The following is a 25,768-nucleotide window of genomic DNA, read 5'->3' as shown; positions in this document are numbered from 1 at the left end:
GGTTAGTTTTGGTTTGTTTGTTTGTTTTGTTTCCTGTCCTTCAACTAGTTTTATTTTTAAGAGTTTAAGTGGTTCGGGAAAGATACAAATATACATGAGAAATCACAAAAACGGATGTAACTCAAGCCTAAGAAAGCTGCTTATTTTCTTTTGATTACGTAATGAAAACATTAGTAAGACCTCATTTAATGAGGGTGAGGTCATTTTAGCACATACACCTACATGTAAATATATATATGAGTATATATACTCATATATAGATATATAATTTCTTAAATAAGTAAAAGACTATATATTGAAGCTTAACTGGGAAAATTGGAAGGGGAATATCACAGGACAGAGATCAAATCTCATGACCTGTTGGAAATATGTCAGAGAATACCAAGGAGCAAAGCAAGGCTTGCCATTGTTCAGTACTGCCTGCAGGAAGTGAGTCAGCCCTTGCAGAACTTGTCACAACTCAACTTTAATCAGCCTCACTTTGGTCTGGCAGGAAGCAGCACTGTCCTCCCACAAAAAGTGGGCCACCTAAGCTATCAAAGCACAGAGGGAGAGTGGTAGGTGGCACAGGTGAGTACGGGCAAGCCATCAATGAGAAGGGAGGAAGAGAGACAACCAGATGAAAGGAAAAATAAAATCCGTTGAATGTTCCACAGTGGTCTGGTCCCTGGCGAACAGGTGGTCACTGAAATCCAAGCCTACGGAGTCATCTGGATGGGATTCAGGTATCAGCTACTCCTCACTGCCAGAATAATCGCTGTTCTCCCCCAAAGGAAACTCCTTTGTGGGCTTCTGGGTTGCATACAGCTGGGTCTCCATGGGACATTCCTGGCTGAGAATAGCCTACAGCAAGAGAGAAGTATAGATATTACTGCATATCTTTACCCATCCATTTCTTGGAAAAGAAACTAGCATATCCAAGCTTAGTGTCAGAAGAACTCAAGATGTAAGTATAGCATTCTCTTTCTGCCTCATGGGTAGGCTTGGGCCTTTCAAGGTCCTGGGCATTATTGAGTCTCATTAGGACAAATATCTGATACACTTGTGCTTGAATCAAAGCATAGCAAGAAGCTGGATGTGATGGGCACTCCTCTCTCTAAGCCTCTCTGCCTACTCCTGTTTCTTTGAGCAACTATATCCTTCCTGAATATATGAGGCCCCAAAGGGCTGCTGGGGTATTCATGCTACAAGAAGTACTAAATACCACTAAATACCATATTAACTAAGTAATACAGTGTGCAGGATCTTTTTACCTGGAGACTATTTTTTTCTAACTTTAAAAGACATAACCTCGACATTTACGGAAACAGGACTGAATGAGTGACCTAGGAAAAAGCAAGCCTGAGACAGCAAACTCCATGACTGAGCCAGCAACCAAGGCCAGAGCAGGCCTGAGACAGTGAACTCCACAGGAGCAGGCACAGATCCAGACCAGAGACATTTACAGAAACAGGACTGAGTCAGTGACCTAAACTGGAGCAGGCTTCAACAGCAAACTCCACAGAAGCAGAGCAAACCCCAGGAACACAGAGTGACCAACAGGGTGACTGGAACCATTGCACTGACTGCACCACAGGAGCAACCATCTGAGTCTTGGATCCACTGGTGCTGTGGGACAATGGTCTGTACCCTGTCACTTGTATTTTAAATAAATGCTGATTGGCCAGTAATCAGACAGGAAGTATAGGCAGGGTGACCAGGCAGAAGTAGAGTCGAGGCAATGAGAATTCTGGGAAGAGGGAAGTTTCAGTCTGTGTCAAAACCCAAAAACAGAGGAAGCCAGATACAGAGCAAGCAAGATGTGACTGCCTCACTGGAAAGGTACCAAGCCATGTGGCTAACACAGATAAGAATTATGGGCTAATATAAGTTATAAAAGTTAATAAGAAGCCTGAGCTAATAGGCCAATCAGTTTATAAATTAATGTAGACCTCTGTGTGTTTCTTTGGTCCTAAATAGCTGTGGGACCGGGTGAGACAGAAAACTTGGTCAGCACACTGGCTCCTGCAAGATTGATCACCAGAGTCACAGACAGCCCCAACTATGCCAATCAGAGGAAAAGATGGATAGACAAGTTAAGGACACACTCAACACCACAAAGTACAAATGACACCAGTAAAAACTAGTGACCTTACAACAGCAAGACTTGAACAACCAAATATAGATGAACCAGAAGAAAATGACCTAAAAAATAGCTTTAGGAGAATGTTTGAGGCCCTTAAAGAGGAAATGAAAAATTCCCCCAAAGAAATGGAGGAAAAGAGAAACAAAAAATTGGAAGACATCAACAAGAAAACCAAGAAAAAACAATCAAAAATATGAAAGAAACTACTCAAGACTTGAAAATTGAAATAGAGACAATTAAAAAGAACACAAGCCGAGGGAATTATAGAAAGAGAAATCATGAGAAAACAATTAGAAACCACAAATGCAAGCATAATCAGCAGAATACAAGTGGTGTAAAAAAGAATCTCAAGCGCTGAAGATATAATAGAGGAAATAGACTCATCAGTCAAAGAAAATATTAAATCTAACAAAAGCTTAGCACAAAATATCCAGGAAATATGGTACACCATGAAAAGACCAAATGTAAGAATAATAGGGATAAAAGGATGAAAAGAAGTTCAATTCCCAGCAACCACATGGTGGCTCACAACCATCTGTAATAGGGTCTGGTGCCCTCTTCTGGCCTGCAGGCGTACACACAGACAGAATATTGTATAATAGATAGATAGATAGATAGATAGATAGATAGATAGATAGATAGATAGATATTTTTAAAAAAGAATGAAAAGAAGTTCAACTGAAAAGTAAAGAAAATATATTTAACAAAATCATAGAAGAAAACTTTCTCAACATAAAGAAAGACATCCTATGAAGATACAAGAAGCTTACAGAACACCAAATAGATTGGATTATAAAAAAGTCCCCTTGCTACATAATAATCAAAACACTAAACATACAGAATAAAAAAAGAATATTAAGAGCTGCAAAGGAAAAAGGTCAAGGAACATATAAAAGCAGGCCTTTCAGAATTACACCTGACTTCTCAGTGGAGACAATGAAAGTTAGACGGTCCTGGTCAAGCATTATGCAGACATTAAGAGACCACAGATGTCAGCCCAGACAACTATACCCAGCAAAACTTTCAATCACCATAGAAGGACAAATCAAAATATTCCATGAAAAAAACAGATTTCACCAATACCTAGTCACAAACTCAGCCCTACACAAAGTACTAGAAGGAAAACTCCAACCCAAGAAAGTTGGCTACATCAACAAAAACACAGACAATTGATGATCTCACAGCAAGCAGCAAATTCCAAAGAAGGGAAAAACACACAAATTAATATCACCAACAACAAAAACTAAATTATCAGGAGATAGCAATCACTGGTCATTAATACACCTTAATATAAATGGACTCAACTCACCTATAAAAAGACACAGGCTAACAGATTGGATATGAAAACAGAATCCATCCTTCTGCTGCAAACAAGAAACACATCTCAACCTCAAAGACAGACATCGCCTCAGAGTAAAGGGTTGGGGAAAAAAAATTTCCAATCAAATGGACCTAAGAAACAAGCACGTGTAGCTATCCTAATATCTAACAAAATAGACTTCAAGCTAAAACCAGTCCAAAGAGACAAAGAAGGACATTTCATATTAGTCACAAAAAAATCCATCAAGAGGAAATTTCAGTTCTGAACATAGAAGGGCACCCTCATATGTCAAAGAAACACTTCTAAAGCTAAATCATACATTAAACCCCACACACTAATAGTGGGAGACTTCAACACTACCCTCTTACCACTAGACAGGTCAGTCAGACAAAATATTAACAGAGAAATAAGGGAACTAACAGATATTATGATTCAAATGAACTTAACAAACAATTATAGACATTCCATTCAAACATAAAAGAATATACCTTCTTCTCAGCACCTCATGGAATCTTTGCAAAATTTCACCACATGCTTGGTAACAAAACAAATCTCAACAGATACAAAAGAATTGGAATAACCCCATTTATCTTATTGGATTACCATGGCTTAAAATTAGAATTCAACAGCAACACTAATTCCAAAAGGACGATAAACACATGGAAATTAAACAATGCTCACCTGAAGCATGAATGGGTCAAGGAAGAAATAAAGGGGGAAATTAAAGACTTCCTAAAATTCAATGAAAATGACCACAAAACATACCCAAAATTATGGGATACAGTGAAAGCAGTGTTAAGAGGAAAGTTCATAGCACTAAATGCCTACATAAAGAAGCTGAAAAAAATCCTATACTAGTGAACAAACAGAACATTTGAAAACATTAGAACAAAAAGAAGGAAACTCACCCGAGAACTAGACAGCAGGAAATAATCAAATTAAGAGCTGAAATCAACAAAATAGAAACAAACAAAACAATACAAAGAATCAAGGAGACAAAGAGTTGATTCTTCAAGAAAATCAACAAAATAGACAAAACCTTTATCCAAACTAACCAAAAGGCAGAGAGAGAATATTCAAATTAACAAAGTCAGAAATGAAAAGGGGGCATAATATCAGACATGGAGGAAATCCAGAGAATCATCAGGTCATATTTCAAAAACCTGTAATCTACAAAATTAGAAAACTTACAGGAAATGGACAACTTTCTGGATAAAACTCACTTACCAAAATTAAATCAAGACCAGGTAAACAAATTAAATAGACCAATAACTGCTAAAGATATAGAAACAGTCATCAAAAGTCTCCCAACCAAAAATGCCCAGGACCAGATGGTTTCACCTCAGAATTCTCCAAGATTTTCAAAGAAGAACTAATACCAATACTACTCAAATCGTTCCACACAATAGAAACAGAAGGAACATTGCCAAACTCCTTTTATGAGGTTGAGATTACCCTGATACCCAAACCACATAAAGACATTACTAAGAAAGAGAATTACAGACCAATCTCACTTATGAGCATTGATGCAAAAATACTAAATAAAATACTGGCAAATTGAATCCAAGAACACATCAGAGCCATCATCTATCATGACCAAGTCAACTTGATCCCAGAGATGCACGGATGGTTCAACATATGAAAATCTGTCAACATAATTCACCAAATAAACAAACTGAAAAATAAAACCCACATGATCATCTCATTAGATGCTGAAAAAGCCTTTGATAAAAATACAACAACTCTTCATGATAAAGGTCTTGGAGAGAACAGGGATACAAGGAACAGACCCAAGCATAATAAAGGCAATATACAGCAAGTCACCAGCCAACATCAAACTAAATGAGAAAAAGTCACAGCGATCCCACTAAAGTCGGGAATAAGACATGGTTGTCCACTATCTCCATATCTATTCAATATAGTTCTTGATGCTCTAGCTAGAGCAGTAAGACAACAAAAAGAGATCAAGGGAATACAAATTGGAAAAGAAGTCAAACTCTCACTATTTGCTGATGATATGATAGTTTACATAAGTGAGCCCAAAATTCTACCAAAGAACTTCTACAACTCATAAACACTTTCAGTAATGTAGCAGGATACAAGATTAACCCAAAAAACTCAGTAGCCCTACTTTACACAGATGATAAATGGGCTGAGAACAAAATCAGAAAAACATCACCCTTCACAATAACCACAAATAGCATAAAATATCTCAGAGTAACTCTAACCAAACTTGTATGACAAGACTTTAAATCTTTGAAGAAAGAAACTGAAGAAGACATCAGAAAGTGGAAAGATCTCCCATGTTCTTGGGTAGGTAGCATTACCATAGCAATGGCAATCTTACCAAAAGCAATATACAGATTCAATGCAATGCCCACCAAAATTCCAGAAAAATTCTTCACATACATTGAAAGAACAATACTCAACTTCATATGGAAAAACAAGAAACTGAAGATAGCCAAAACAATCCTGTACAATAAAAGAGGCATCACAATACCTGACTTCAAACTCTACTACAGAGCTACAGTACTGAAAACAGCCTGGTATTGGCATAAAAGCAGACAAGAAAACCTATGGAACCAAATCGAGACCCAGATATTAATCCACACACCTACAAACACCTGATTTTTGACAAAGAAGCAAAAAATATAAAATGGAAAAAGAAAGCATATTTAACAAATGGTGCTGGCATAATTGAATATCAATATGTAGAAGAATGAAAATAGATTCATATCTATCACCACGCACAAAACTCAAGTCAAAATGGATCAAAGACCTCAACATAAAGCCAGTCACACTGAACCTCATAGAAGAGAAAGTGGGAAGTACACTTAAATGCATTGGCACAGGAGACCACTTCCTAAATATAACCCTAGTAGCACAGACACTGAGAGAAACAATTAATAAATGGGACCTCCTGAAACTGAAAAGCTTCTGTAAAGCAAAGGGCGTGGTCAACAAGACAAAATGGCAGCCTACAGAATGGAAAAAGATCTTCACTAACCCCACATCAAACAGAGGTCTGATTTCCAAAATATACAAAGAACTCAAGAAATTGGTCATCAAAAGAACAAATAATCTAATTTTAAAAATGGAGTAAAGACCTAAACAGAGAACTCTCAACAGAGGAATCTAAAATGGCTGAAAGACACTTAAGGAAATGTTCAAAATCCTTAGTCATCAGAGATATGCAAATCAAAACAACTCTGAGATTCCACCTTATACCTGTAAGAATGGCCAAGATAAAAAACACTGATGACAACTTATGCTGGAGTGGTTCTGGGGAAAAGGGAACACTTCTGCATTGCTGGTGGGAATGTAAGCTGGTACAACCCCTTTGAATGTCAGTGTGGCGATTTCTCAGATAATTAGGAAACAACCTTCCTCAAGAGCCAGCAATACCACTTTTGAGTATATATCCAAAGGATGCTCAATCATGCCACAAGGACATGTGCCCAACTATGTTCATAGCAACTTTCAGCCAGAACCTGAAAACAACCTAAATGCCCCTCGACCGAAGAATGGATAAGGAAATGTGGTACATTTACACAATGGAGTACTACACAGCAGAAAAAAATAACATCTTGAAATTTGCAGGCAAATGAATGGATCTAGAAAACATCATACTGAGTGAGGTAACCCAGAACCAGATAGACAAATATAATAAGTACTCACTCATAAGTGGTTTTAAATATAAAGCAAAAAAATAATCACAATCCCAGAGAACCTAGATAACAATGATGATGCTAAGAGAGACATACATAGATCTAATCTACATGGAAAGTAGAAAAAGACAAGATCTCCTGAGTAAATTGGGAGCATGGGGACCATGGGAGAGGGCTGAAGGAGAGGGGAGAGAAAGGGAAGGGAGGAGAGAAAAATGTAGAGCTCAATAAAAATCAATAAAAAAATGGAAAAAGTAAGGGGAAAAGTTATAACCTGAGCTGAGTAGGTATGAGCTCTTAACTCTGCAAGCATAAGGACTGAGCTTGCGTGCCCAGCGCCCATATAAATGAGTGTGTGTGGTCATAAGCCTGTAACCCTAGGGCTGGGCACAGAGATGGGCAGGCCTTGGGAGCTCTCTAGACAGCCCAGACCAAAGGGCAAGGCTCTAGGACACTGAGAGAGCGCCTGTCTCACGGCAAAGAATAAGAGAAGACAACATCTTCCTCTTATATGTTGTAATAAGAGTGGCGGGGCTGCGTCCCCGGCACCCGGCCGCCCGGATGGCTTAGCTTATGCCCCAAAATAATTACACGGAAACTGTATTCTTTTAAACACTGCCTGGCCCATTAGTTCCAGCCTCTTATTGACTAGCTCTTACATATTGATCTAACCCATTTTTAATATTCTGTGTAGTACCATGAGCTGGCTTACCAGGAAAGATCTTAACCTGCGTCTGTCTGGAGTGGGAGAATCATGGCGACTCACTGAGTCTGTTCCTTTCTCCCAGCATTCTATCTGTTTATTCCACCCACCTAAGGGCTGGCCTATAAATGGGCCAAGGCAGTTTCTTTATTAAATGAAAGTAACTCCTCCATCATTTATACACTAACTTCCATGCACCACACACAGACAAAAATAAATCAAATAAAATTAATTTTTTAAAAAATACATCATCAGATAAGGATAAAGGCAGACTGAAACACATGAGCGTGTGAGTGAGTGAGTGAGTGAGTGAGTGAGTGAGTGAGTGAGTTGAATGCACTCGATGGAATGCTGCAGTTCCAGAAGAGACGGCTTAGTAAACTGAATCCTGCCGTAGGAAGCATGAATGCCTTTTACAGCCGCTATCCCTAACTCTTAGAAAGGGTCTCACTTTTTTCCTTTTCTTTTCTTTTTAGTTTAGTTTACTTTTGTTTTGATTTTTCTGTATGAGTAGGTCTTATGAAGGCCAGGCTAACCTTTAATCCATATGTAATTGGGGATGACTTCAGCTTCTATCCTACTATCTCTATTTCTCAATGTGTGTGACCATGCCTTCTCCCCATTTTCCTTCTTAAAATCCAGATAATAGGGGACCTAATTGCCTGGAGAAAGACGGGAAGGTGAAGGACGAAAGGAAGGATAGTGTGTTAGGAAGAACAGAAATGCTACAAAAGAGAGAAGAAATAAGGTCAAAGGGAAGGGTCAGGGGAACCAAAAGAAGAAACAGACATGCATATCATTCAGCCCTCAGGGTGCCTTACTAGCTTCTCCTCCTTAGCTGGGGGATTCTGCAGGAAGCAGCAGAGAGGGGCATAGACGATATTGATGACACCAATGATGACCATGAGCCAAGGGAAGCCGATGACCTGTACAATGGCACCCCCGGTAGACGGACCTGAAGAAAAATAAAATCCCAAGTGTTTGTTGAATCAGTCACCTGAAAAACACTATGCTGGGGATAGTGGATAGCAACACCAGCTGTAGATTCCACTAATTTCAGATCCCTAGGGGAATAAGACCCCTGGTTCTACACCCAGGTAAGCTACAATGGAGAGGGCAAAGTAGGCCACTTGGGCCCGGGAGCTCTCATCTGCTCCCAACCAACATACCAATAGCAAAGCCCATGCAGAAAGCCACATCAGCGATGGCGTAGACACTCCCATACACAGAGGTGTGGCGTAGGTCCACCAGGTATCCCATGATGGGCATCAAAGAGGAATCCACCATGCCTGTGGCCAGAACAAGCAGGAATGTGTAGTCAGCTTACCCAAAGCTACAGCATCTCCCTCCACTCTGCTTCCCTGGCCTGCTGTCCCCACACTCAGCACCAACACAGGCCCAGGAACCACACGCCCAGCTCTGTTCGTCTGCCAGCCTCCCTCCATTCCTGCCTTTTCTACTTCCCTCTTCTGATGGGAAAATGGGGAGGAAAGGAGTTTTCAAGGGCTTTTTTGTTTTGTTTTGTTTTTTACTTTGAGGGACTACTTACCTATGGCAAAGCCAAGGCCTGCATTGGGGCCAATGAGACCATAAATGTTGTGAGCCAGAGGCACCTGGAAAGGAACAGAAGAAGAGTTCCTCAGAATGCCACTGGGATTGTGGAACAGGGGCCAGGGTTTTCATATGACATGTGTTTGTGACGTGTGCCGCATGCATTAGCTCTGATTTCTCACACCTTCTTTTGAAGAATAATCTTGCTCTCTACTTCGACCACATGCAAACTGGACTGGCACCATCCAAAGTTATGAAGCCAATAAGTAGCAAGATCAAGTTTGAACCTCAGACTCCACTCTGTTATATCTTAGGCAGGGATTCTCTTCTTGCTCATCATCTGCCTCTCTCTACCAAACACACACTGCCGTCCTCACCCATCATTGGAATAGTCATCTTTCTCATCATCTGATATCATCGAATTTGCTTGTTAATTATTTTACAGAACCTAAGGCCTTGTTCAGGATTGACAAATGCTCTTACCTGCCCCTCTTTTTATTTCTTTTGAGATGGGATCTCATTAACTTTCTCAACATAGTTTTGAACTTACTCTGTAGCCCAGGCAAGCCCTGAACTTCTGATCCTCTTATCTTGGCCTCCTGGGGTAGTTGGCATTAAAGGCCTGCACCACCAAATTAAGTCCCCACATTTTATTTGAAACCCCAACTTGATAGGCATTGCAGCAAAAAGACAAAATATAAGCCCAACAGTTAACAGCTCAGCAACTGGAGAGACTGGTGGCATCATTTGGGTGCCACAAAGGCAAGCTACGGCATGCATTCACCCTACCAAAGCCTGTCCTTCCCTTTTAAGCCATGTCCCTACTCTTTCCTTGGTACCAGTTACCCAACCTCACGATTCCATTGCACAGTTCTCAAAGGTTTATAATGCCATTTAGCATTGATAGCTCCGTATAGGGCAACATCTCAAGAGGAGCTCATCGCGGTCAATGGCAGGGCTGACTTAGTGAGGGCTTGTCATGTGCGCTCTCCACGCTGCAGTCTATGTGACTACCTCAAACATCCTGTGACATGCAAGCAGAATCCTGAGCAGGGAGGTAACATGAGTGGCTCAGAGCCACACGAATGGCAAGTGACGAAGCTGGGATGGAGGCCTGAGCCCATGCCTGTCACCAGGGGTTCCGGCTCATCCTGGGTATAGTGCTCAAAGATCTACAGCTCTGGTCTCATACCCCTGAGCCTAGAGATGAATGAACTGATGGGCTGATGGTCTCCACTGAGAATATGAGACAGTAAAGACCTGGGCTCTTAAAGATAAAATGCCTGCTATCTTTCTTCTATCACATTTTCTGGTTCTAGAGACTGAGCCATTGATGGTACCTGCCCTGGTGGCTGGTGGGAACTGTCACAGGAAATTGGATAAATGGACTCACAAAACAGCATTGACTGGCTGGCTCCTGAAATAGATACCAGCATGTTTCATTTCAAGTGTCTACGTGCACAGCCTCAGACCTCTGGATCCTCCCACCCATAACCCTGTTCCTCTCCTTTTCCACCTCCTTTTGATGACTTGCCATTTCAGTTGGTGGCATCTTCTCCAGCACCAATTTCTTCTGTTTATGTAGAAACAGTTTTCTAGAAGTTCCTACCAAGTCAGCCTGCTGCCCATTTGAAGGAAAATGATCTTAAAATGTCTAGTGCACTTCCTTTGCCAACTGGGTCTTGTACTTACGCAGAGCAAGCTGATACCTACTGCCACCATTCCCACAAGGGAGCACAGCCACCTGGAAGAAAAGAACCATCATGGCACACTGTCTGCAGGGAGATGGCTACTGCTTGTCACCTTGGCCAGTCCCCAGACCCTAATTCCAGCAATCCCTTAGATTAGGTGAGGGGACTGCATAGAGACTACAGCAGCAGGGGGAAGCCTTTCTGTCCCTGTCCTCTCTTGACCTCATCTCCTCCTTGCCCTCCCAGCTCTTCTCATAGCAGAGTCAGGAGTAGCACTGTGGGACGCATGCTCGTTTCAGGAGTAGCACCGTGGGACGCATGCTCGTTTCAGGAGTAGCACTGTGGGACGCATGCTCGTTTCAGGAGTAGCACCGTGGGACGCATGCTCGTTTCAGGAGTAGCACCGTGGGACGCATGCTCGTTTCAGGAGTAGCTTACCCACTGATCCATCTCTATAGCCCAGTTCAGAATCTACCTACTCGTATTATATGTGGTCTTACAAATCCATCTCAAAAACTCAAATGGAAATATGCATACCTCTTCATAGCTATAACAGTGCTTTCAAATTTATTTATCAAATCTTTGAGCTGACTGATTCAGTGGAGAGGGTCTTGGTCCTGCCTCAACTTGGTATCCCAGATTTTAGTGAATCCCTAAGAGAGGCTTTATCCCCTCTGAGGAGTGGATGGTGGGGTAGAATAGGGAGAGGTGGGGAGGCAGGAAAAGAGGAGGGAGGGGGAACTAGAGTTGGAATGTAAAATGAAAAAAAATATTAATTAAATAAAAAAATCTTTGTGCTGAGCTACAACGATAAAATTAAAACCAACGTGATTTCGTCATTGTAGTAGGGGAAGAGAATCTAGACTCACACTTTCTGCACCCCCCCCCTCCCACTGTGGGCTTCTGTCGTTCCTGTCTAGAATTCCCTAGGGCTCCACAGAATAGAGTATGACAACTGTTGCCCCAAAATACATACCACCTTTTTGTTTCTTTTTGCATCTGTTGGGTAAGGGTGGCATTTCCTCTTTGGCTAGAAAGGAAGGGCTATTTCTCTGTAACCACTGCCTCTTCCAAAGCAGTCAGCGCAGGATAATCCATTATCTATACTTCTTCCATCACCTGCCCACCAATCTCCCTCCCAGCAATTTTTATCATTGTGTCCTAGATTGTCTCAAAGAACCTGTCCCAAGCACAGGGAGAAGCTCAAGGGACGTTAGGTGATAGTTCAATCACTCTTCCAGTTTCCCAGGCTACATACCGACCCATCTTGTTGGCCAACACACCAAAAAGGTTCGTGCCAATGAGGTAGGCCACACTGGCAGGCAAGAAGGCCAGACCTGTGGAGAACACAAAAGTTCGCCTTAGGATGTGCTCAACTGAATCTAAAGCACCTAATTTCCTACAGTTCAGCAAAGTACCCCTGATACCTCCAGGTCCCCAAACCACTTTGTTGTATGCTTTGGAGATCTTTGTAGCTCAAGAGCAGGGGTCTCAGGACCCCACAGCCCCACTTTCCTCAGGCGCAAGGCTGTTTTCAGCCTCAATACATTTAATATGCGCCCAGCTTTCAGACTCTGACAAGTAGTGACTCGGTGAGCCACTGGCATGCATGAGAGTCACTTGGTTATCACTACAAGTGACAAGTAGTGACTCGGTGAGCCACTGGCATGCATGAGAGTCACTTGGTTATCACTACAAGAGTAGGAGTGTTGTAATACGAGCGGCAGGGCTACGTCCCCGGCACCCAGCCGCCCGCATGGCTAGCTTATGCCCCGAAATAATTACACGGAAACTGTATTCTTTTAATCACTGCCTGGCCCATTAGCTCCAGCCTCTTATTGGCTAGCTTTTACATATTGATCTAACCCATTTCTAATATTTTGTGTAGTACCACGAGCTGGCTTACCAGGAAAGATCTTAACCTGCGTCTGTCTGGAGTGGGAGAATCATGGCGACTCCTCACTCGGCTTCTTTCTCCCAGCATTCTGTTCTGTCTACTCCGCCTACCTAATTTTCTGTCCTATTAAAGGGCTAAGGCAGTTTCTTTATTTAACCAATGAAATTAACTCTTCCATCATAGGAGCTTCCTAAGAAGTCAAGTTCCTCACTCTCATGTGACCTGCCATCTTGTTGCTTTGCCCGTGGTCTTTGCCTTTCTGGAACTTGGCTCCCACATCTGATCTGAACAAAGCCATTACTCTCTCCTGCCAGGTAACAACGGGAGCTAGCTGGAAATGTGTCATTACTGCTGTCCTGGTCACATGCCTTCATGACAGAGGGAGATGATCTGGAACGTGGATTTTGGAGCATGCATACATATTTGGAGCATTAAAACATATTTGAGATTCGGTATGTGGCTTGGCCACTTGTAGACTATGTGACTTGGACATTTTACTTATTATTTCTGAGTTCTCTCCATACCCCAATATTTTTCCTTCTTTCTTGTGTTCTTTCTGATGAGCTTTTACCATCTGTCAGGCATTCTTAAGGCCGGTAATTGAGCAGTAAATATGGAAGGACTAGCGAGATGACTCAGTGGTTAAGAGCACTGGCTGTTCTTACAGAGGACTCAGGTTTGACTCCCAGCACCCACATGGTGGCTCATGACTGTCTGTAAATCCAGTTTCGTGAGTACTGGGAACATATGTGGTCCATAAAACATATAGGCAAAACACCCATATACATAAAATATAAAATAAAATAGTTTTTAAAGCTAAACACAGAAACAAATACAGTGCAAGTCTATAATCCCAGTATAAGGTGGTCCTTAGGAAACACAGCAAATGTATTGCATTCTCAATGAAAACATTGAACAAGAGGAGGGAAGTTCTATTTTAATAGAAAATTATAAAAAAGAAATAGAAAAATGCAAATATTGCATTTTCTCCAAAATCAAAATATATGTTCAAATGGTTTAATGTTTCAATAGCTTATCAACTATGACAGGGTCCATTAACTGATTGGGTAAGAAGGCAAAGCTGAGTTCTAGGCACTGAGAGTGAGGCACAGGACCTTGTGGGGGTGTTTGCTTGATTAAGCAGTTAGCAGAGAAGCAATTTTCCACATTTTTGCCTTGCAGAAGCACTTGGGATTATGTGGCAATTTTCTTGAGACCATCAGTGACCTATCTACTAGGCTTAGTGGAGAGGTTGGTAAATTCAATATCTACACAGCAAGACACTGTCTTAAAACAAACAAGTACAAGCAAATGGACATAAAAGATGATCATAACTCAAAGGGAGCTCACGTTCAAGGAGAGAGTGATAGTTAATTCAAAAAAATAAATTGTTTGATTGTGTAAATAATTATACTAAAATAAATGCTAAAAATTTAAGCGAAGAAAATTATTTTGGACAAAAAAATGTGAAAGAAATTTCATGTAGCCATCTGTCAGAACGACTGGAGGAAAGGAAACCATGCATTTGGGAAGCCAAGGAAGGCCGGGGCGGGCGTGCCTGAGCTGAGAACTTGTTCATTATAAAAGAAAAGAGAGAAATGAGCAGCATCTAACACCAGCTCAGAGGCTTACAGGAGAGACCACCGCGTGCTGCAGGAGCAGGAAGCTGCCTGGATGCCTAGGACCCGTGACAGAGAGCCCAGGAGGAACTTCAGAGACAATTACACAGCCCAAGTTAGGTTCTTGAAAGTCTCTTAGATGAATGGGTTCACAGGACAAGAGTAAAACCAGCAACTGTTGCAGGCCCCTGGAAAATGTCAGAGTCTCAGAAGTATTTTTAGAGCCGAGCTGTAGAACTTTCTCTCACACATGTGGGGACAAAATGAGAGTGAGGAGAGAGGAACAATGACAACTAAAGTTTTTTGTTTCAATCAACTGGGTGATGAAGAGGGGATAGATTGGTGGGGAGGAAAAGTCAGGGGGCATGAAACAACCATGGGGAGGGGCCAGACAGGTAGATATACAAGGGCAGGACTCCAAGAAGAGATCATGAACATACAAGCTCAGGACTTGCTGGTCTCTCCTTTGTTTTTAACACCATGGAAGTGGGGACTGAAGAGATAGCTCATCGACTGGGAGCACTCACTGGTCTTGTAAAAGATCTGACTTCTGTCCCTAACAACCAGGCTGAGTGACTCCCAACTGCCGTGCTCCAGAAAGATCTGACCCTCTGGACCTTGTGAGTACCTGCACTTGTGTGCACATGCCCACTGCCACACACAATTATTTACAGTTACAGAGATTGTTTTAAGAGCACATACTCTTTTTGTTTTAATATTGGAAATGGGTAGGATTGCCTGCAAAATAGATAATGTACACACCACAATACAGGATTCCTTTATTTTTTTTTTTTTAAATAACCCTACCTATACTGAAACTCATTCTGTAGACAAAGCTTGATCTGAACTCACAGAGATCTGCCTGCCTCCTGAATGGCAAGATCAAAGGTATATGCCACCACACCCAGTTTAAAATTCTTTAAGTGGTATGTGTATCAGTGTGTGCCTGCTCGTCCATGTGTGGTATGTGTATCAGTGTGTGCCTGTTCGTCCATATTTGGTGTGTGTTTCAGTGTGTGCCTGCTCGTCCATATGTGGTGTGTGTATCAGTGTGTGCCTGCTCGTCCATATGTGGTGTGTGTATCAGTGTGTGCCTGCTCGTCCATATGTGGTGTGTGTATCAGTGTGTGCCTGCTCGTCCATATGTGGTGTGTGTATCAGTGTGTGCCTGCTCGTCCATATGTGGTATGTGTATCAGTGTGTGCCTGCTCGTCCATATGTGGTATGTGTATCAGTGTGTGCCTGCTCATCCGTATGTGGCATGTGTGTATCAGTGTGCGCCTGCTTGTCCATATGTGCACCATGTCTATATGTGCACTTTGTCCATGAAGTGCCCTCAGAGGGCATCAGGCCCTCTGGAACTGAAGTTACAGCTGATTGTGAGACACTATGCATCTGCTGGTGATGGTGATGAAATTCTGGAAGAAAAATCTTCTAAGAAAAATCAGTTAGCTGAGGATGGTGAGGGTGAAGACATGGCATATACAGAAGTGTATCTGGAGAAATATAAAAACAAAAGAGTTGTTTCAGAAGGAGAAAGCATATAACTAGCAGTATGCAGGAAGACCATTAGCAGAGAACATACCTTAGATTTGTGCCTGTATATATCTGGTGAGAGCTGGGTGTGGTTGCAGATGCTTTCAATCCCAGATACTCAGGAAGCTGAGGCAGGGAGACTGCAAGTTCAAAGCCAACCTGAGAAAGTTAATCTATCTCAAAATAAAATTTAAAAGGCTGGAAATTAACTCAGTGCCAGAGTGTTTATCTAGCATATGTGAGATTCTAGGTCTCTACTACTGCAAAGATAAAGAAAATAGGGATGGATTTCAAGGCCAGAGCAGTTGCCTAGTCTTCATGGGGCCCTGAGTTCAATTCTCAACAATTCAAAAATCAAAATAAGATAAGGATATCTTGGCCTATGTTATACAGTTGCCCTATTTGCTGTCTCTGACAGAGTCAGGATTAGAAGGTCTAACCAGGACTAGGTTCTTTTTGCCAGAAGAGAATCTTGGAATCAAAGAAAACATTGAAAGGAAGTGACGTCAGTATAGGACTCTAGAAACCAAACTGAAGTCTTTTTTTTTTTTTTTTTTTTTTTTTGGTTTTTCGAGACAGGGTTTCTCTGTGGCTTTGGAGCCTGTCCTGGAACTAGCTCTGTAGACCAGGCTGGTCTCGAACTCACAGAGATCCGCCTGTCTCTGCCTCCTGAGTGCTGGGATTAAGGGGGGGGGGAGGACGTGACTAGTGTCCTGAGGCCGGAGGAGGGTTAGTATAAGAGAGGTTAAAGTGCGCAGAGAATGTGGGAGGTGCAAACAAATTTGCCTGGAACAGAGATTCCAGAGGCGAGAGGATTAGCAGAGGTGTTAGCAGCAAGGGTGAACATAGGACTGTGTGGTTAAATCGAGGAAGAAAGGAGAGCATGCCGAGAAAGTGGGAGCCTTCGGTGTCCATGGCCTCATCCACCAGGACAGAGATGCCACTGTTTCAGGACAGGAAGAGCACTGGAAAGAGCAAGTGTGACCGTTTTTGTGGGAGAATGGGTAACAAAGAGGTCAGTGGATGGCAGCAAAAACTGCGTGGGCTTCAAAGGACTTGTGAGTCTTTGATAGAGAACAGGGGAGAAACTGTCTGGAAGCAGCAAAGGAAAGCAAAGCCTGGAGGAGCGGACTGTCGTCACGGGCTCTCGGAGATCCCATGATGCTCTCGGGCAAGTATCCAGCTTTTCAGTAAGGGTGAGAGGGGAGAAGAAGGAGGAGGAGGAGGAGGAGGAGGAGGAGGAGGAGGAGGAGGAGGAGGAGGAGGAGGAGGAGGAGGAAGAGGAGGAGGAGGAGGAGGAGGAGGAAGGAGGAGGAGGAGGAGGAGGAGAAGGAGAAGAAGAAGAAGAAGAAGAAGAAGAAGAAGAAGAAGAAGAAGAAGAAGAAGAAGAAGAAGAAGAAGAAGAAGAAGAAGAAGAAGAAGGCGTGCTGATACTTAACAAGGTTAGCCAGTCTCACAAAGTCCAGGATTTGGAAGGGCCGTGGCATACTGGGTCAGGGCAAAAGAATCTTTTAAATAAAGACTTATAAATGGTTTGTGTGTGGCACGCACTCCCACCCCTCACCACCACCACCCCCAAATGAAGATTCATGTAGATTCATGTGCTGGAAACTTGGTCCCCAGAGGTTTCTGTGGGTGGAGAAGAGACCTTTAAGAACAAGGCCTATGGTGCAGATGTGGCTCATTCAGTAAAGTGCCTGTCTGACGTGCACAAGTGGCCTTGGGTTCTATCCTTAGCCCCGTATAATCTCAACCTGGTCACACATACCTGTAATCCCACATTCTGGAGGTAGAGGCAGAAGGATCAGAAGGTCATTCTCAACCTCAGATACATAGTCAGTTTGAAGCCACAACATGAGACCCTGCTGGAGGCGGGAGCAGGTCCTTTGATCATCAGAGGGGTCTTCCTGGGGACAGACTAAGATGGGTCCCATGGGCCCCTAGAACTCTCTGAGAGTGAGTTGAAGGATGGCACTGCATCCTGAAATGTACATGCTGCTACGGTCCAACAAAGTTCTTGTTAAAACCAACACTGTGATATTTGGACCATTCACCTCGAAAACTTCCTAAATATTTGAAGTCAACCCACCTCGGATATTTTGGTATAAAAATAAAATCAATTAACACAGGAATAGGATGGTTGGGATTCACCAAAAAAGTATTACATAGGCTTTCAGCCCTCATCAAGAAATCTTCTTTCTGTAACAGATGGAGGCTATTACAAAGAACCACAACTGATCAAAATACAGAGAACAAGTGACTTTTAAGCCCATGCCCAAAGGGACAGAGTAAGAGAACCCTATACCCTAAGCTCGGGGAGCATTATGGAAGATTGTAAGAACCCGAGGACAAGGAGACTTTTGTCACATACTGTGTTCTGGATGTGACAGGAAGCTGCTTCATGAAAACTCAATAGTGTGGCTGTCTGCACAGGGCCACACCAGTCAGTATTTCAATGTACGTGGGAGAAGGACTCACAACACTCCACCCCTGGTTGAAGATCTACAGGCATGAGAAAGAAGGCGAATCAGTTTTCCACAGAGTGAGTCCCTCTGAAAAGATTCTGAGTCCAAGCAGTCAGTCCTATACCCATGAGCATATGGACAACAGTACTGGATTCACAAAACCCACACATAGGCATGTACACACATGTACACATGCATGAGCACATCCACACACACTAGAAAATCATTAAAGATAAGGGCATCATTCTAAAGGAAAGATAGGGGGCTGGAGAGACGGCTCAGAGGTTGAGAGCATTGCCTGCTCTACCAAAGGTCCTGAGTTCAATTCCCAGCCACCACAGAGTGCCTCACAACCATCTGTAATGGGATCTGGTGCCATCTTCTGGTCTGCAAGCATACACACAGACAGAATATTGTATACATAATAAATAAATAAATATTATAAAAAATAAAGGAAAGATAGGGTAACACGGGAAGAATTGGAAAGGCTGGGCTGGTTATGATAAAAACATATTGCAGTTTCAAAATCATTTTAAAAAATTAAAAATGTTTATAGAAAACAAAAAATGATAAAACAAAAAGTAAGAGCACACTACATATCTTTTCCGTTGTTTTGACACGGAAGCAGTGCCTTGTAAGTACTCGTCTTAATTATTGTCGTGCCTGCGATGGCCAGGGTTAACTCAGTCCATGGCCAAGAGTTCCCCCTAACCAAGTCCACCAGAGGGACTCATGGCCGACTCTGGCCTGAGGATCTGTTTGGAACCAGCAAGTGTGAGTCTCCGTGGGTCTCCCTAGTCCCTCCCTGTACCACTTTGGGCCTTGAGGAAACAATATAAGCCAACAGAAAGCATCATGACCCTGATCCCAAAGCCCAGTGTAAACAGTTGGCAGGGCCTGGCAGCAGCCTGTTTGATTTTCATATTGTCTTCTGTGCAGCAGAAGTGAGGCGTGCCTTCCCGTGTTTGCCTGCTTTATCTGCATGGGCTGGCAATCTGTTTCAGACTGGACCTGTTCATCTGTGTTTAACTGCTTCTGAAAGTTTACAGGTAATAACTACTAAACGGTTTAGCGATACATAGAAAGAGGAAGTTGGCTGCCTAGTTCCCTGTCTCCTTGACATCCTTGTAAACTGTGTGAAACTCCCTACCCTACATGAGGCTTTCCTCAGACATGCCCGTGTCCCATAGCACCTCACTCCAGGGGGTATTTCATGCCCGTGTCCCATAGCACCTCACTCCAGGGGGTATTTCAGCAGTGCTTTGTGTTCTAGGCTAATCAACACCCCCATGCCATTCACAGCCTGTCTTCAAGGTGGATCACACATAGCCAAGGCAAGATGAATTATTAGCTTAGAAAAGCCTATAACCCACACACTACACTAACCTCCCTCAAGTAAGTCCAAAGACCAAGACCATGAAAGTTTTATTTTACAAATGAAAATGAAGACAGATATGGGAGTGTCTCTGACTCATCTGGTTTTTGGGACCCTTTTCCTCCTACTGGGTTGCTTCACCCAGCCTTGATATGAGGGTCTGTCTTACTGTATCTTGTTATACCATGCTCACAGGATATCCCTGAGAGGCCAGCTTTTTTCTGAAGGAAAATGGAGGAGTGGATCTGGGGTAAACACAAAATGGGGGTGTGGGTGGGGTAGGAGGAGGAGGAGTAGGGGAAACTGCAGCTGGGATGTATTGAAAATAAAAAATAATTTTTAGAAAGAAATAATGACAACTTGAAATTTGCAGGCAAATGGATGGAGCTAGAAAACATCATATTGAGTGAGGTAACCCAGACCCTGAAAGACAGATATCATATGTACTCACTCATAAGGGCTTTTAGACATAGAACAAAGAAAAATTAGCCTACAATTCACAATCCCAGAGAACCTAGACAACAATGAGGACCCTAAGAGAGACACACATGGATCTAATCTACATGGGAAGTAGAAAAAGACAAGATCTTCTGAGTAAATTGGGAGCATGGGGACCATGCAAGAGGCTTGAAGGGGAGGGGAGGGGAGAGGAAGGGCAGGAAGCAGAGAAAAAAATGTAGAGCTCAATAAAAAATCAATAAAGTAAAAAAGAAAAGAAAAGAAAAGAAAAAGTGAATTTTAGAAAAGGAGTGGGGTGCAATGGACGTGTTTTTGCCACCTTGCTTAGAGGCCCCGTTATCCAGAGTGTATAGAGTTTATAGCGCAGACAGCACTGGGGAAAGTAGCATAAGATGCTGTACACCATAACCAAGAGACTTGTGAAGGCGGCCTCTAACTGGACGGCTGGGGGAGGGCTGCTCCAGGGTGTTGTACTCACTAGTACCGGGAGCCATGGCCAGAACCTCCTCAGAAGAGATGCTATCAGCACCGAGCACTGCCTAACTCAATTAATTGTCTTGGTCAGAGGCAGTTACAGCCAAAGAAATTCGATTTGAAGGTAAGTGTACAGCTGGAGCCCTGCTTAGACCTGGCCCCTTAAAATTAGATTCTGTATTTTTTACGGTACATTGAGCTATATCCGGTTATTATCAGCTTCCCCTCTGGCACCACTAACCTCTCCTGCCTGTAGTGACTGAGCCGTTTGCACGTAGCCTCTCCTGCCCCCTTGTCCTGGGGTTTCCTGAGGCCCAGGCATTTTCTCTACGCTCACTCAAATCCTCACTCAAGGCCTCTGTGGAGCAGAACACCCTAGGCCGCTCGTTCCTACAATCGCTCTGTGAAGCAGATAGCACACCCAAGCTCATTTCAGATGGTACTCAAGTGCTGCTCATTGTGAGACCAAATCACTTCAAAATAACATGGTCCAAAGTCATGGGAAAACATTCATAGGCACTGAGGATTAGGGTTTATATCTCAGGTCTCACTAAATAAAGTAGCAGGACTGGGGGGACTGAGGGGACTGGGGCTGTAGCTCAGTGGTAGAATGCTTGTCCGGTTTGCATGAGAGCCAGGGGATTTGTCATCAGAAGTAGTCAAAAAAAAAGAGCAGACAGCATGTGCCCAGTTGCCTGGAAACGGAGCTGATGGCCTCAGGCCCATCCTCATTGCTGGTTGGAACAACACAAAATTTTACTTTGTAATTTTATATAAACAAAAGATTCTTTAAAAGTGATGTTAGAAGGTGTGGTAGTTGATTTTATCAATTACTAGATGAGAATCGCTAGGAGACACGCCTCTGGGAAGTCTGGGAGGGGTGTGAAGAAAGGGTCACATGAAGAGGAAGACCCACACGGAGTGTGGGAGGCACCACCCGTAGGTTGTGCCTTAGACAACAACTTTTTAAAGTGCAGGCAGCCCCTGCTCTCCGCGTCTCGGTCCCTGCAGAGCTGAGGCAGTATTTAACTCTGCAGGCCTTCCCCTCCAAGATAGACTATACCCTCCCAACAGGAGCTCAGAGGTCCTTCCTCTGTGACGCTGCTTTGTCGGTATTTTGTCACAGCAGTGAGGAAAGTAATACAGAAAGGTTAAGTGGTTTTCACACGTTTGCATTGCCAGTCAATGCTCTGGGAACAAAACCAGGCCTTTGGCTGGAAACACCGAATAGTTTTACAGAGTACTAGGCCTGTGGCCTTTCCATGGCCCATCTTTCTCAAGGTGACTCTCTACACAGCCATTCAGACTCAGTGCATGGGTGTGGACATGGGGCTAAGTCTATGAAGGGCGTGTGCTGTCCCTATGAGAGACTGATGACATGGATTTGATGGCTACTGATCACCTTCAGAAAGGCCCAGCGCACCTGCACTGTGCCTCAGCCTTTGGTGGGGACCCAGGCCACTTACCTAGCTGCCACTCAGGAGAACACATGGTCTGCAGCATCCAGATGGGCAGTGTAGGCTCAAGCATCGCGACTCCCATGTTGGCCAGGCAGATGGAACCTGAGAGACAGTTCTGTGAGCCAGTGGGCTGCCTATATCCTGACTCTTCCCACACAGAGGGAAGCCATGCTCAGCTTACCTGCTGCCACCAGGATGTAAGGGTCTTTGAGAAGTGTCAGAAGTGGAGTCCCCATGACACTCTGGGAAAACAAAGAATAGGCACCTTCTAGTTCTTCAGACTTTACAGGCCTTCTGTTGCCACAAGATCTAAGCTAGGACCTTAGACATCATTGGCTCCTTTACTGTAGAGACCAAAAAACTCAGGTCTAGGGAAAGGAAGTGACCAGTCTGGTATCACAGTGGGGGACAGAATCCATCACGTGTACAAGTCCTGAGGCAATCAGAGCGGCATACCATGTATTGGATATAATTCCTACCTCCAGTGAATGGCAGCAAGGCCAGGATGGTCAGACGTATCCAGGGCCTTTCCACTATCTCTCTGGAAATGTTTGTCCCACGGGCAGCATTTGACAAAGGCATAGCACTTAACCCAAAAGGGAGAGCAGAAGGGCTACAGAAGCAGCTCCCCATGCTGTCCAGGTTTTTCCTTCCGTCCATTCTGAGTACGCTGTGCAGTTGGCGAGCCTAAACACCCATGTTCACATGCTGGTCCTAATGACCAATCTTGATTGTCCCTCTCTCATTGCCTTACACCAGCTACACCTGGACAACCCACCTTCCTTTTGGTGCCTTTAGCCAAATTACCACTCTTCTCATCTCCAGAGCTCTCCATCTTACCTGTTCTTCAAGATCAAGTTCAAATTTCCCTTTTGCCACAGTGTTCCCTGACTCAGTTGTTGGAACCAAAGAGTTCTAATCTCTGGTGTGCTGTCTACTCTGTCACATGTGAGATTTAATAGTCTGGATACAATGACCACATATGGGGCACACACAAGAATGGATAAATTTAGAGGTGCAGAAACCAAAATTATAATATTCTTATCCCATACACAAATCAAAGTAAAGAAATGGATATAAATAGCAAACATATACACAAAGAAGGAAGTAAGCATCACAGTTAAAGACAGGTAATGACTGCCAGAGCTGGGGTGTGCATAGCTTAGTGGTTGAGTGCTTGCCTGGGCTGTGTAAGGGCCTGTGTTCAATCCCTACTACAGACTGTCAGAGGTGAGGAGACAGAGAGAGACAGGCAAATGAAGTAAAAAACACGACTTCCAACCTTATAAAATGCATGTTCATGAGGTTATTAGCTGGAGTACTATTTGAGATGGCAACATACTGAAAACCACCTAAACGCACACACAGGAAACAAAATGAAGCATTTTCTTCCCTAATGTGATACATATAGCTGCAAAACAGCAAGGGGGTGTGTTTTTTTTTTTTTTTTTTTTTTTTTGGTATACATTATTAAGTGATGGGGGAAAACAGAATATAAAGAAGCCTATAGAGTATGTTACCTTTTAAGGAAGAAAAGGTGGTAACCATAAGAAAACATACATAAATCATTTGGGAGGAAAAACTCACAAACATAGAAAGGAATTAAAATGCTTGCTTTGGAGAAACAGAGGTGACAGAGGGAAGGGGAGAATAGCAATAGAAAGATTAATAGCCTTTGAATATATCTTTCTAGCTAGCTTTGGCTCCTAGGTGGTAATGGTCTACACACCCCAAAGATACTATACTAACATTATGAAGCGATTATGCCCTTACCAATTCACACAATAAAGTATTATGCTCAAGAATAACTGCTTTCTAGTGTTCCCACTGACACTCAGGCCACAGTATCATCCTCCGCAGTATGTTCTTCTTACCAGACTTTGTAGAGGATCTCACCCTCTTGCTCTTTGTATGTAGAAACTTCTCCAGCTCAGACACATCCTTGCCCTCCCAATAATGCCCAACCCAATGCTCCTGTCTCCCCAGCACTTTCCTGATCAGTGCCCCAACACTGGGCAACTTCTTGCTCAATGCTGTACCCATAGCCCTCATAACACAGCTCAATCTGAATTTCTCAAGCCATTTACTTGAAGTCAGAAAAACACAAACTCTGGTATTTCTTACCTATAAATGAATGATGTTCCTCTTGGTTGTCTGGAGGTCTCTGTCACCTTCTTCATTCCACAGAAAATATCTGATTCTTTCTACAGCCCCACTTCCATCTTTGTCCAATACCAAGCCAGAGTTCTTTGCAATTTCCTAAGTGTAGGCCTGCCTAGAATCCAAATCTGAGGTTCACTTTTCCTGACTTTCTCTTTCTCCTGTGCTTAGCCACACTATTTATCCCAGAGCAATGGAGTTTCATGTCCACTTACCTCAGAAGACACCTTGGAAGGCCATAGGATGCAGAGTTGGAGAGCTGAGGAAAAGGACAGAGGAAGAGTTCTGCTTACTCATCAATTATCCGGGGCTTTGCTAATGGCCGCATAGCTACCACCTTGACTCCCTCAGCTCCTTCCTCTTCTCCTAGAACGGGACAGTCCTTGACCCATCTAAACATGTCAAGATAGACACCACGGCACGATGCATTTTCAACCTGAGCTGAGCTATTATCTGTCTGGAGGCACCAGCGTTGACTGACCTCCATCCAGAAGTGCCAGAAAGGCCAAGATGAGGAACGGCGAGGACTTGCCCACGAATTCATACATCACACTTCCAAAAGGGGCTCCCACTGAAAGAGAAGACAGCATGGACACCTGCAGTGTGAGTCCTCCATATCGCCCTCTCAGCCTTTACTGAAGGCCTTGAGGGTCTGAGCTCCACTGAGGCTGGAGGTTCAGAGGTGAAGGTTCATTCTCCATCCTCAAGACATTCCTTTCTAGTGAATGAAATTTAGCAGAGCAGAGATTGGGGAAGCAATAGGACAAGTAATTGAAATGTGGTAAAATGCTCAGCAGTAAACGGTCTGTGCATAAAATACTGTGTAAGTCTGATGGAATGAATCAGAAAGGCCAGGAGGTCATTAACACTTTGCCGAGTCCACTGCATCTGGGGTGATGTGCAGGGTCAACAATGAAGAGACTGAATGAGGCACAAGTGGCAGTGAGTGCTGATGCTAATAAAACACGAGTGTTTTGAGGGAAGATGTGACAATGAAGATGGCTGGGGCAATGCCAATCAAGGGCTCCAGATATCCAGGTGAGTTATCTATTGATGTAACCAGCAATAGCCTTGTCGGTTATTGAGAAACAAATTACTTTTTAGCAGAGAAAAAACACCACCAAGAGATTCTTCTGGTAGTGTGTACCTTGAAGGCAGCAGGGGTTGTGAAAGAGAACCTGTAGTGGTACCAAGAAAGAGGGAGAGGCTAAGCTTGAAAGGATCTAGCACGTTTGTTCTTCTGAAAGTGTGATAAAGGAGTCTA

At 43.2% G+C, this 25,768-nt stretch overlaps 1 protein-coding gene across 1 annotated transcript in view; it reads right to left on the bottom strand.

The window, feature by feature from the left end:
- Positions 1 to 732: 732 nt before the first annotated feature.
- The window catches only part of Slc18a1 (solute carrier family 18 member A1), a 33,902-nt gene continuing 8,866 nt past the window's right edge, over positions 733 to 25,768 (bottom strand). The window contains exons 6-15 of the mRNA XM_057752837.1: positions 24,986 to 25,075; positions 24,720 to 24,763; positions 22,526 to 22,586; positions 22,351 to 22,446; positions 12,318 to 12,396; positions 11,061 to 11,112; positions 9,367 to 9,430; positions 8,987 to 9,106; positions 8,639 to 8,772; positions 733 to 843 (exon numbers count right to left, since the gene is read on the bottom strand). Of these exons, the coding sequence (XP_057608820.1) occupies positions 733 to 843; positions 8,639 to 8,772; positions 8,987 to 9,106; positions 9,367 to 9,430; positions 11,061 to 11,112; positions 12,318 to 12,396; positions 22,351 to 22,446; positions 22,526 to 22,586; positions 24,720 to 24,763; positions 24,986 to 25,075 (851 nt within the window). The remainder of the gene's footprint in view (positions 844 to 8,638; positions 8,773 to 8,986; positions 9,107 to 9,366; positions 9,431 to 11,060; positions 11,113 to 12,317; positions 12,397 to 22,350; positions 22,447 to 22,525; positions 22,587 to 24,719; positions 24,764 to 24,985; positions 25,076 to 25,768) is intronic.

Source organism: Chionomys nivalis, chromosome 20 (assembly GCF_950005125.1).
Source record: "Chionomys nivalis chromosome 20, mChiNiv1.1, whole genome shotgun sequence".
Taxonomy (NCBI): Eukaryota; Metazoa; Chordata; class Mammalia; order Rodentia; family Cricetidae; genus Chionomys; species Chionomys nivalis.
This window is presented reverse-complemented; position numbering and strand designations above follow the sequence as displayed.